This window comes from Morus notabilis, unplaced genomic scaffold (genome assembly GCF_000414095.1).
Source record: "Morus notabilis unplaced genomic scaffold, ASM41409v2 Scaffold147, whole genome shotgun sequence".
Taxonomy (NCBI): domain Eukaryota; kingdom Viridiplantae; phylum Streptophyta; class Magnoliopsida; order Rosales; family Moraceae; genus Morus; species Morus notabilis.
In genome coordinates this window covers 365,578-379,295 of record NW_010359797.1, presented here as the reverse complement: position 1 = coordinate 379,295, position 13,718 = coordinate 365,578, and the positions used below count along the sequence as shown (strand labels likewise).

The 13,718-nt window shown below is 29.5% G+C and overlaps 1 protein-coding gene across 1 annotated transcript; it reads right to left on the bottom strand.

The window, feature by feature from the left end:
- Positions 1 to 1,494: 1,494 nt before the first annotated feature.
- LOC21396020 (ethylene-responsive transcription factor 1B) lies at positions 1,495 to 2,469 on the bottom strand. Its single transcript, XM_010095127.2, has one exon. It carries the CDS (start codon positions 2,401 to 2,403, stop codon positions 1,753 to 1,755), a length of 651 nt encoding a protein of 216 aa, XP_010093429.1. The 5' UTR covers positions 2,404 to 2,469; the 3' UTR covers positions 1,495 to 1,752.
- Between the last annotated feature and the right edge of the window lie 11,249 nt (positions 2,470 to 13,718).

Sequence of the window (13,718 nt, the reverse complement as noted above, 5' to 3'; positions counted from 1 at the left end):
TTACACTTTTAATCATCCCCCTTCGAACGAAGTACTACGACCCCTTTGAACGATGACACATTTCATCTGTTAGATCCTCCATCACACATCCATTATGATACATGAAGATTCCAACACTTTGTGCTCTCCAACACCTATATGGGGGATTTCCCACTCAAAAAGTTAACTTAACGAGTAAAATAACCAACTCTCTTATAAATCTATTATAGTTCTCATTTATTATCAATGTGAGACTTTCTAACCATTTAATTGATAAAATAAGTTAGGAATGAAAAGGCTATTCATATCTTGAATAGTAAAAACCTTTTCACATACTGATTTTTTTAAATTTAAACACAAATTTCTATTTTCAACATATATCTAAACACATTCAAATTTTATTTAGTGTTCGGATTTACACAATATACTGCACACACACACACAGATATATATATATATATATATATATATATTCAATTTTGATTCCAATTATAAACGAAACCTTTTAAATTTTACAATTAAAAAAAAAAAAATTCAAATTGTCTCACTTGGAACCGACGAATCAAACTATTGCTTGAAAGGAAGATACACTTCTACCATAATGATTTTTTTAAAGGAAAATTTGTATTCGAAACATATAAATAAACAGTACAATATAAGACATCCCATCAAAATAATCTTCTAAACGCTGAAAAGACAGAACATGAAACCCCCACTTAAAGAGGAAATCAGCATCATGACACTGATAAGATTTTAACTTGATCAAACAATTCACACCATCGGTAAACAACTCAACTGAATGACAGATATAATTAATACCCGAGAGTAAAAAAAACCACATCCATTATTACCAAACAACAAACAAAAAGAAAACGTTGGTCTCTAGGGAAGACACTACATTTTTTTTTAAAGTGTATTTGCATGATTTTCATCTTTGGCTGATAGTGAAATGATTCCATTTTAGTGTAGTTATCTTAATAAATCCGTTAGAAAAAAGTTGACGTATCAAACTTGGATTTTCGTGTTCTTCATAAACAGAATAAAGGTAAAAGGGACGACCGATTATTCTTGCTTTCTTAGCGCATGCCTATAACACTTCTACCCAAGAATTGAAGAAAGGAAGGATCTAGATGAAAAATGTCATTTGATTTGGAATATTCTTGAACCCTCTCCTTTATTCCTCCTTTTTCTCCAGCATGATATCCCTACCATTAGTTGAGAAATATTACATTATTCATAAGTATGAGTTTTACGTAAAACTCAATTGACAAAAAAATAAAATAAAATAAAATAAATAACTTCCGGTTATCTTGTTACAGATATAATCTAACGGCTACGGATATAATTTAACTGTAATTTTTTACCTACCTCTATTAAAATTTTTAATGTTCAAATCTTCGGACTCTGAATTTAATTAAAAAAAAGTGACAATTATATTTTAAGGTTAACTAAGCTTATTTTCTATTATTGATTTTCGGTGGCATAAAGCTAATTAATACTCACGAAACTTGGATGTAAAAACAACATGAGTCTCACTAAATAATCAAGACTTACAATTCAGCCCCCACGAGCTCCAGGATACATAAACTCGTTGCCTTCTCGATACAATTTACATGAAGGCAAAAGGATTTAACAGATTTAAAAATTTTGGATATCTTGCTAATCCCCAGGGGTACAACAAAAATAAAATAAAATAAAAGAAAGATACAGCCAAAAAAAAAAAAAAAAAAAATGTTTGGATTCACCAAAAAAGGACTTGGAGGGACTTGTGTGTTAGATTGAGGTGGATAAAAGTTCTTCCAAGTAGTCTGCTCCTAAGTCTTCAAAAACCACCACATTGTCTATCCTCACATCCGTCACTTTGCTCTTCTTGTTCACAATTTTTCTTCTCATTGAGTGTTTCCTCTTGAGCGCCACCACCGGCGAGCACCCTTCCTCGGGGCCGTAGTTCATTTCCCGCAGCGATTCCTCGACGGTTTCGACCGGGAAATTGAGGATCGCCGACTGTCCCCGCATCGAAAACGCGGCCTGGTCGTAGGCCAAAGCCGCCTCCTCCGCGCTGTCGAACGTGCCGAGCCACACCCTTATGCCGTGCCGTGTCGAGTCCCTAATCTCCGCCGCGAACTTCCCCCAAGGCCGCCTCCGAACCCCCCGGTACGACCGCTCCTTCTTCGGATTCTCTTCCTCCGACATCGAGCTCACCTCTTCCTCCTTTATCGGGTTCTCCCAGACAGAGCCCGAGACGGTTTCTCGGTTAGTCTCGGAGAGTAGCCCATAGAGGAGCATCTCTTCAGAGTCGTTCTCATTGAAAGGAAGAGAATTGGCAGAGAAATGAAAGCTCTCCCAAGAGAAAGAATCCAGCGATCCGAACGACGACTCCGACGACAAATCGGAAGTTTGGGAATGGAAAACAGGGGATTCCATTTTTAGTTTTTGGTTTGGTATAGTCAGAGTATGCTCTGTTTTTCTCTATGCTCTGTTTTTCTTCAGTTCGTCCCCTGTTTTTGAGTAAGCAACATAAGAATGCTCTGCCTCAATATATACTAGCTCAATGAGCTGAAATGGGTCAGAAAGGTCATTGCACAAGCCTTTCGGGGGTGAAAAGGTAAAAACACCCTTGGAGAGTATCGTTCATTACTGTCTCTCTTGGTGGCTATATTAAATTGATTTTTATTTTTTTATTTTTTTTTTCATTTTGTTTTAGTGGGATCCACTGCAATTTGACACAAATAAGGTTTACCCAATTTCCGCACATGGGTCAATTGAAGCCATGGCTACGGCGGGCAGGTCAGAAAGACCAGTAATGGTGACGTAATCGTTTTTGGATTTCATGTTTTATTATCCTTCGTGGCATGGTTTCTCTGGGGTTAGTGGAGTACACGTGACAGTCTGGTCTGGTGATTTAATGCTTTCTAGTCAGGTGAGGCGAATAGAGCTCGTTAGTTGAATGGCCGTTGGAGATTATTTTATTTTATTTTATTTTCTTGCTAATCGTTGGAGATGAATTGTTTCAACATAATGTTTTTAAAATAATTTTATTTTTAATGTAAAAGTAAACATAAAATTATTTTGAAAATTATACACAAATCAATTTTAAAATTATATTTAGTTAAATTTTTAAAAAATTATTTTAAGTATAATAATAATATAAAATCGTGTTTAGTTATATTTATAAAATTTTATTTGGGGTACATCTTAAATTAATATATTAAGTAATTAATAATCACTTAACAATAAAAATTAATAATAATATAATAATAATGGATATTATTATTAATGAGTGTATTAATAATTAACTTATATATATAATAAATTAGTCGGCTAAATAATTAAAAGATAGTACTTAATAGTAAGATTATAAGTATTACTATGTTGGTCATATTTAATAATTTATAAGTAAATAATTAGTGTATTAATAAAAAATAATAAGTATATAAATAATTTATTAATATTTAATTTACTAATTAAATAATTAACTTATAGTCACATAATTAAATAATTTATTAATTAATTACTAATATTTATTTAATACTCTATTATTTGATATATTAAATGATCAATTTTTGGTAACTATTATTTAAATAATTATTAATTACTTATTATCAATTATTAAATACTATTGATTAGTATATTACATAATTAATAATTATAATATAATATTAACCATTAATTGAGTGATTACTGCTTGTTTTTTATTTATCAACCATTTACTAATTAATTAATTATAGCTGATATAATATATGATTGATAAATTAAAAATTTGTTATTTATTTAACAATCTATTATTAATTATTCTATTATTAATATATTATATAATCAATTTTTGACAGTTAATGTGTAACTAAATAATTAATTACTGTTTATTATTTATTATCTTTATTAATAAAATTACAAATTTTATAATAATAAATTAAATTTAATTAATAATTAAGTAATTACTTTCTATTTATTAGTTACTAATCATATCTATTTATTAATTATTGATTAATATGTTTAAGATAACATTTTTGATAAGTATTAAAAAATGAAAATGGAAATGGGAAAACAACCTTAAGTCATTTTTTACCTCCTTCACAAAAATCATTCTCATTGTTTTTGTTTGCGTTTTCATTTTTAAAACATTAGCTAAACAAATGCGGTTTGCAAACCGTTTTTATTTTTGTGCCTCAAAAGTCGTGTAAAAATGTTTTTAAAAACAATCAAAAAGCAATTCTAAACACACCCCTTATTTTACTTTTCAACCCTATTTTCTTTTTGCTATATAATTTTCTAGTTAAGCTTCTAAATTAATTGAAAAATTCTTAGAGATACTATCATTAATAGAAAGTGAACTCATCTATGAATCTCATCCTCCGAAATCGACCTTTTATTAATGGATAGTGTTAAGCACAATTAGTATTCAACACGACTGGTGTACTATAATCTATAAAATTATTCAAATTAATTATGATTTTCATGAGAAAAATAAGGATTACGTATATGAATACCGTCTATGAACTTTTACGAAGTATAATACATTGAAGTTTTTCTTCAACTCTATAATTGGCTCCTTTGATAATATACATATGAATGAGTTTTTAATGGTTATATTTTTATCGGTGATTACCATTAAATATAGAAATTTGATAACGTGACGTGATAAGAATTTAATTCCATTAATGTTCGTAATTTTTTTAGTCTATATAATTTATTTTAATTGTCTGATTAATATCTTACGGTTAAAATAATGATACTTATTGATAGATAAATATTAAAGTAACTATTAAAATTATATAGCTAAGAGGAAGCTCCTTTGATATATTCATATGGGTGTTGTACTTTTCTTAAAAAGTAAGAAAAAGAAAATAATTACATTCGTGCATGGATAAGTGATCTTACTTAACCGCACAAAGTGTGGGTTGGTGCAATATAGGAAACTTCCTTTCCACCTAAACGATTCTGCGGATTATCTTTTTAGTCATAAACTTGAATTAATTATTGCAATCTTGACCAAAATCTACTTACTACTAGGTTACAAGTTATAACTTTAGTTTATTCTTATTTAAGGAAATACTATATTCTAAGATACGTCACTATAATTTTATTAATGTCTTTTTAATATAGTATTGCATTGTTGTAAATTCTTTAGTGTTGCTTTTAAAATATATAGTTATAAGTAGAAGATGACATTTTTTTAATGAACGCAATTCTTCTCTCTCTATAACTATGTAACTATACCATTATACATTTATCTAATACACATGTGTCAATGAAAAAAAAAAAACACTGTATGTGCTTAATGTTCGTGAATTCGCTAAGCTAATTAATCCGTCCAAACAAAATTAATCCACATAGATTGAATTAATCCGTCCAAACAAAAAAACACTGTTTGTGGTATTTTTTGAGTGGTGAGCAATATAAGAAAAATATGCTTAAAGTAGAAGAACACACGAAATTTATAGTGGTTCACTCTTTAATGAAGAGCTACATCCACTGTAGTTTTATATTCTTTTTGAGATTGTTACAATTTACATCAATTGTTGCTCTCTCATTCTTTTCTCTCAAGAAAGATCAACCTCCTTCCTGTGTGAGGCTTCGCCCCTTATATAGCCGAGCTTCCTTCGTCGGGTGGGTTTTCTTTGTAGGCAGAAAATCACTCAAGTGGTCTGCCTTTCTAGACCAAAACTGTAGCCCACTAATCACTTTAGCGAACTATTCACTCTGCCAATTAGTCTCCCATTACGGCTCTGTGCGTACCTATAACCCTTTTCTGTCCCCGCGTAGGGCGGTTTAAGGGTTTGCAATTAATGTCTGTACTGCAGACATCTCCCATTTCTGTACGCAACTTGCGATGTCAGGCTTTCCCCTCTTCAGGCATTTCTCTCGCTGTCTCTATTTACTCAGCCTAGTTGCCTTTCTTGGCAATTGATTTCCTCCTGAAGGATTCCCGCCTACGGTCGACGGTACGACCTCTGAGGAGTCGGCGTCCTAAGTTGGGCTTCCTCTTGCAGCAGAGGGGAAAGGAGTCCCCAAGGTCGAGGGTTGTTGCCTCTTGAGGGAAAGCAAGACCACGTGTCACACTGTTATTTTTCCGCGCGTCATCCACATTTTTCCACACAACAGTTTGGTTAGAGTTGAGAAAATCGTAAACTGATACTTTTAATTTTGTTTGTAGTTTAGATCTTTCGCAAACAGAAAACCCGAATTTATATTCATATGGTATTTATTTATTTCTTACTTCAAAAGTTGTGGACGTTGTGTTACTTAAAAGTAATATTGATATTGAAGACTCTAGTTTGAGTTAATTTTATTAAATTTTAGTTATGGATTATAATGTCTTCTTAATTTAGTTTATTCTTAATTCAATTGGGTTCTAATATTTTTACTTGTTTGTTTTAAATCTTTTAATAAATTATGGTGTGCTTTACTTTCATTTTTAAACAAAAAATAATATTTCATTCTAATTACGAGAGATTAGTGAAAAAAAAAAAAAGCGTTCAAGGAGCTCAAATTTACATGCCTAGATCATAAGCGTAAACCGCAAAAATCAATAAGCAAAAACTTATACTTTTAGTTTAAATTGATTTTTTGTCTTGGGCATGGTCGAGAATATTTCAAACCGATAATTTTAGTTTAAATTTATAATAGATCTCTAAACCATTAATCAATTCGCGAAAACTCCTACTTGTGACAAAGACAATATCTGGTACATGTATTTTTTTTTTTTTTTTCCATAAAAATAGTGACATCTACCAAAGCTTTGGGACAAAATGTCTCATTCTTGCTAGGATACAAAGCTTATCATGCGCAGCAGCTTCAATAAGGATTTGATCTCAATTCTAAGCCATAATTGCCTAGCCAGGTTATGCATATATACAAAATCCTAGTCTAATCTTCTTGTAGTAGTTTCATTGCATTTTCTTTACGCCTCTGAATTGTATGCATGCGTGTGTGTATATATATATGTATAACGTTGGGATTCATGTGAAACTAAATTAGGAAAAATCACAATATATATATATATATGTATGTATAACGTTGGGATTCATGTGAAACTAAATTAGGAAAAATCACAATTTGCTGCTTACTCATTATACTTGTAGAACTTTCTTCTAAGGCTTACTACCGAAAATGATAAAACACGAATATTTTATAATATTTTACATATAGAACTTTTCTTTGGGGAATTGTTTAGTATCGATTGGCTGATATTAGAAACCATCATCTTAAAAATGAAAACAATCCCATCAATTAATATAATTATAAGAAAAGGAGAGTTTGAATGGTCTAGATACATGCCCCCTTGAAGGATTACCAAAATTAATGTTTCTTCAAAGTCATCCAAACTAGGAGAGAGAGATTTTTTGTTCGGCTTTAAAAGTCCTCCCAGAGTAATGGATTCTATTGCATGAAAGCGATCGATCGCGCTAATTTTATTTATATTTTTTGTGGTGTTATATGAAAAGCAACTTTGAAAACTGAAATTCAAGTTCCTCTTATATCCGTAGCTTCTGCGAAGGATCTCGTTTTTGGATAATTCTTTGTCCAAATCTCTTTCACTAAATAAAACAAAGAAATTTCGTCACCAAGATTCTGAAAATATATTAGCAATTATATATTATAATATATCCCTTAAAAATATATATAATGTAACATATTATAGTATATCGTAATTATTATATTAATATAATTATCTAATATATTATATATGTGTATACAATGTTCAACATAAATTTCTACATTAAATGTGCAGGCGCTAGCATCCAAAAATTAGTGGGAATAATTTTATATGTAATATATACACGTAAGAGAGAGAATCTTCTTTTTTATTCAAAACACTTTATGTTGAACTTCGAATAGATGTCGAGTTTTTCTTTTAAGTTATTTCTCAGGTGGTTTTTTTTTTTTTTTTGTTTTTTTTTTTTAAAGAATACTGGTATTTTTTATTTATTAATTGTAGATTTATATTTTTTTAATTTAATTTGATTTTTGATTAGATATAATACATATTTGATAATTGATAAGTAAAAAATATCAATATTTTTAAAAAAGATGAAGCACCGAAAAGAGTCCATTTTCTTTTTCCTTTTTGGTAGAAAGTAGAGGTAGAGTTATATATAAGAGACTTTCTATAGTGTTTCTTTTTTTTAGAAACACGAGTGTTATCTTCTTATCAGTCATCAGATCTGTATTAAATTTAATTAAAAGTTAAATCAAACTAAAAAAACAATACAAGTACGACGACTGATGAACATGGAACACCGATGGTTCTTAACACCATAGAAATTCCCTATATATAATTTAGTGGGGCACAAATCATTAGGATTTAAAGTTTTAATTTTTTATTGATAATTTTTTTTTATAAAATTTAGAGAAAATTGCTAAACTTAATCTTATGGGATGTTTGTTTTAAGGGTTCGTCCCTGGTTCTGAATCATGGTTTTTAATTCTTTACAGTGTTTTTTTCTCACAAAAAATTTGAATTGTAAAAATTAGAATCATGAATCATGGTTCTAAATTCATAAATCAAACGTTTCATTAGAGTGCATAAATCCTGATTTTTTCCTTTTTATTTTTAATTAATATTTTTTTGACTAATATCATTTTTTAATTAAAATGGATATTAATTAATAATAAAAAGTAAAAATCTAGACTCATGCACTTCATGAGTATTTGTTTTCTTTCTCCTAAAATTTTTTTATTCAATAAAAAACTTATCTTCTTATAAATATTTTTTATTGTGCTCCCACTAAAATATACAAAATTACAATTCCGTGACTACATGGAAGATCTATTTCTCATGCGCGGCCAATAAGTACCAAGGGGTATATTGCACTTGTAATGTTATTTACTCATGTAAACTATATCCTTAATTGGGCACAAATATTATGGCTAATTTTATTAAGAAAAAGCATTATGTCTAATCATTTTGACCTTTAAGCAAACGGATTTAAGAGGAAAAAACTCTTTATTCAAAGCATGATCGTTCTAATTAAAATTTTAACAAACTTTTAAAATGATTCGCTCCTCGATTACGTTATGCGTATTACAATCTTGCCCTGCTAGGCTGCTACCCTTCTCATCAAATAAAAACAATATATATATATATATATAACTTGTAAAAAAGAACTGAACAAGATTTAGGAGGAAGTTCTGTTCCAGCTTCGAACTTTCAGTTGAACAACTTTTTCTTTCTTTTTTTTTTTCCCGCTTTCTTAAATAACGTCCACAACTTACACATGATGTTTGGAAAGTAAGAGATCACTATTTTTCTATTGTTTTTTTTAATTGTAATATCCCTTAAAGAGCACTCTATTTATCCTAATAAGATTAAAATTTCGCTACTCATAAAAAGTGAGTCTCACTAAATTAGTAATTAGTTTTTATACCAATAGGAATAAATACCATTTTTGTCGCTTAAATGGTTCACACATATTACTTGGTCTCCACTCCCCAAAACAACAACATATACCCCACGAAGAAACTTGAAAAGGGCATATGACAATAATAATAATAATAATAATAATAATAATAATAATAAAATAAAAAAAGGGCTAAAATAGGTAATAGTTCTAGAAATCTCAACCCATCACCATTATTTGACTAAGTAATACTAACTAGTTGTAGTTAGGCCAGCACTGATGCCAACAGATTCATGGTACATGGTCGATTTAGAGGTTTTTCAAAAAAGGAAAAAATATATATATAACAAAATTAAAAAGAAAAATGAACGTGAAAGCAGAATTATGCCCCACTCGTTCGTGCTCTTTTATACCACCGGCAGCTTTTAGGAGCATCGTTCATTCCCCTTGACTGCGTCCTATGCTTACTTCCACTTTATATTATTAGCCTATTGCAATATACATAATTAAGGTAATATGTTTTTCAGATTTCTATAGTGCAAGATAACTCAAAAAAAAAAAAAAAAAAAAATCAAATCATAATTGTATCAAGATCACATAAATGAGAATTTAACATGAATAATTTTCGTCAGTTCGTGCTTTTAGTACGATTTGAAATAGTTTGAGATAATATTTGGATATCAATTAAAGTATGATTTGAAAAAGAGAATAAAATTTGAAATTGTGTTAAAGTAAGACGACATGCGGACCATTTTAAAAACACCCCCTTTAGTATATATGGCTTTTTATTTTTTATTTTTTTAATAAGTGAGGTTATTGGTGAATAAATTTACATATAAAGGGGATGAACCTCCTGAAGTAATATTCTTACATTCTCGGTAAATTCTCCAAATCAATAATCAATAATCAATAATTAGCTTCAAAACATTGTAAAATCTTTGAGAATATGTTGGAGAGATTTGGCATAGTTGAACATTAATCGAATGAACGATCTCTTCAACGGTGTCTAGCTAGTGAAGTCTAGGTGAAAAGAACGTTAGAACAGTGCAAGAATTTTGTTTGATGAAACAATCATGCTAATTTGATTACTTTCCTATTCTAGCAAAGCAGACCAATTAGATTGCTGTTTGTTGATGAGATAAAGGGGGCCATATGTACGGCAAGCGATAGCCATAAATTCTGTTCCCAGAACAAGTTAATTTAACCCATGTATTTAGAGATATTTTTAAAAATGAGAATTGCTAGTCTCACTTTTTTTTGTCACTCTTTTTGTCACGTTTTACATTCACTGTTTGATACGCGGATTCTATTAATATGATATATAATTATTTAAATAAAAAATGAGATAGTGCAGTCCATATATCAAAGAGTCAATGCAGAAAGTGACAAAGAGAGTGACGTAAAGAGTGACACTAACATTTTTCTTTAAAAATACTCATTGAAATGGATATGGATTTTTATTTCTACTCCTTAACATTATCCCATATATTTTTATCTTTTAAACTAGTACTAATCAAAAGGTAGAATTTTTTATAAAAAAGTACTTTTAATAAATCAAAAACTTAATGTATATTTAAAGTCGAAGATTTAAGGGTAAATAAGATATAAATGAGTAAAAAAGAACAAATACCAAGCTCCAAGGCAAAACAATAGTAAATAAATAAATAAAGGGGGCCAAGTGAGCAAACAATAACTGTAACTGCCGAAGAAACAAGCAGAGCCTAGATCAAGCATAAGACTATCCCAATGCCAATGTCCTATAGATTACGCCTCGTTAAAACTTTGAAAGTGAAACCCAAACGGAAAAACCAATGAGGAAAAAAGAGTACTTAATCTTAACATCCTATGAGAATCGTTATCTAAGAAGTATATATAATTATATCTTGATAAATCAGCAATCCCAAGTCTGTCCACCATGCCATATGTATCTGTCTGAGCCCAAATCGCTTTCGAAACCAACTTATCTGCAACTTGGTTAGCCTTACATCTCTGTTTATTACATTTCCACTAGTAAGTTTTTTTCACTTAGGTATTAATTCTTCCGAATTGCGTGCAAATGCTTATAGAAGAAAATATAAGGTTAAAATTTTTGTAAATTTTTCGTAACTGTGTAGAACACCATTTTTAAACGAAGCTTAATAGGCCAAAATAATGTTAAAATTTTCTAATAAGCAAAAAAAAAAAAAAAAAAAAAGGAGAAAAGAATAAAGTCTCTTATACGAGTTTCAATGGACTTACTTCGATTTAAATGGTTGATTTGGTTGGAATATATTGTGGTGATTTTAATTGTGATTGGAACCAGTGTTTGGATACACAAATAATTGTGATTTAAATTGTGAATAAAATCTAAATAGTGTTTGGATAAAGTGTTGAAAACTGTCATTAGAGTTTTATAACAAATCTTATAAAACTTCATTGTAAATTACATTAAAAGACATGCAATTTGGATGGGGATTTGTTACTCTCTTCATTATAAACACATTAAAAAAAATCATCTAAATCAGAAATTAAAACGAAAAAGTTATGACATTTTTAAGCTTGAAGTTGAGGAGAGAGAAAAATCTAGGGTTTGAACCATTGTTAATAATTTGTTTTCTACCAAACATCAATTTGAACCTCGAATAACAATCCCAATTGAATTGTTGGGTTAGGATTACTGAAACAATAAAGCTAATATTTAGGGAGAAAGAGGGAAATAGGTCAAGACTTGAGATGAATTAAAATTAATAGGCCAATAGTTTATATAAGTTAATAAATAGGCCAAATTACTGTTTTTGTTCATAACTTGTCTGGTTATGAACCATAACTTGACAAGTTATTGTCCATAATTCGCGATTTTTGTCCATAACTTGTCTGGCTATGAACCATAACTTGATAAGTTTGTCCATAATTTATCTGGTTATGAACCATAACTTGACAAGTTATGGCCTATTAATTTCTATAACTAAAAATTGGCCTATATACTTTCTTAAACTTTTCATATTGACCTATTTTTTACTATTTCCGTAATATTTATTCAGAAGAGGCTTTTTTTAATGAGCTACATTTATGGAAAGCTTAAGCTCTTTTGGACGTAAGAAGTAAGAAGCGGCTTTTAATGAGCACCCATAAAATTCATGAATATCTCCACCAAATTATAATCTATGAATATTACAATTTTACCCTGTATTGAAATTACATCCAAGTCTAGTAATGTACCTTACTTTAATTATAAATAGAAACACTATTCTTTTCGAAGAAATAGAAAAGCATACACCCATATTAACTATAATTAGAAAGTATTTTACAAAGGAATGAAAAAAAAAAATACCACCATATCTTTGTTAATTCTATTTTCATAAATCCTAAATTTTTAACATAAATTTCAATAGAGGTTCCTATTAAAACGAAAAAAAAAAAAAAAGCATGTTTCTTAAAAAGTTAACAAAATTATGTTTTTCATATATTTTAGTTTCTCAGAGTTTTTCTTTTTCTTTCTGTTTGTTTCTTATAATAATTCTTTACAGTTTTTCGTATAGTTCAAACTCTTCTTACGCATTTGCCTTTTCTATTTCTTCTTTTGAAGGAAGCATTTTTGGGCATGGGTGCTTCGTCTCTAGACATTCAACCTTTATTTTCTTTAGTTTTGAACGATTCCTTCTAGTTCTAGCTTTGTAAGATTGTTTAGTTTGCCTAGCCGCCTGTAGACGCTTGTCTCTTTGAGTTTCTGTTGTTTTGTTCCTGGTGCTTGGGTGTTTGTTTTTAGGCTTGTCTTCTCTTTGCTGTTTTGGCTTGTGTTTGATGAAATCTTCATACCAAAAGAAAAAAAAAAAAGGAAAAGAAAACCTTTAATTATAAACAAGCAATAACGTCAACTATATTCTGTGAAAAAAAAGCCAACGTTTATAAGCGTATATAGGATATATATGTAGTGGGATTTATAAATACACACACACATATATAAAAGCATATAGAGCTTCTTTTTATGCAATAAAGGTAAGAAGATAGATGAACAATATTTTTTTTTAAAGGGATTCTATGAGTTACAATAATTCTAAAAAGAAAATATAACATTAATAGTTTAAAAGATGAGATCAACATTAAAATTAGTGGAGTATTACAAAAATAATATCTATAAAAGTAGATTATTCCAATATTTATTAAAGGAGTATTAATTATCGGGGGTATTATAAAATTTGTGGGTGGAAATATAACTGATATTAATTTGTAGACTCAACACAACAGCCACTGTCCGCTTTTAGCTACACAAGTTTGGTCTAATTTAGCTACACAAGTTTTCACTATGATCCAAGCTCGAGGCTATAATAGTAGAGTAATAGAATAAGTCATCTTACGCCTACTCTTCAGGATATCTATATATCTATATATCTATATATATATATATACACACACACACAC

Excerpts from the sequence above, each read along its gene's own strand:
- LOC21396020 (XM_010095127.2), bottom strand. The coding sequence starts at position 2,403 with ATGGAATCCCCTGTTTTCCATTCCCAAACTTCCGATTTGTCGTCGGAG.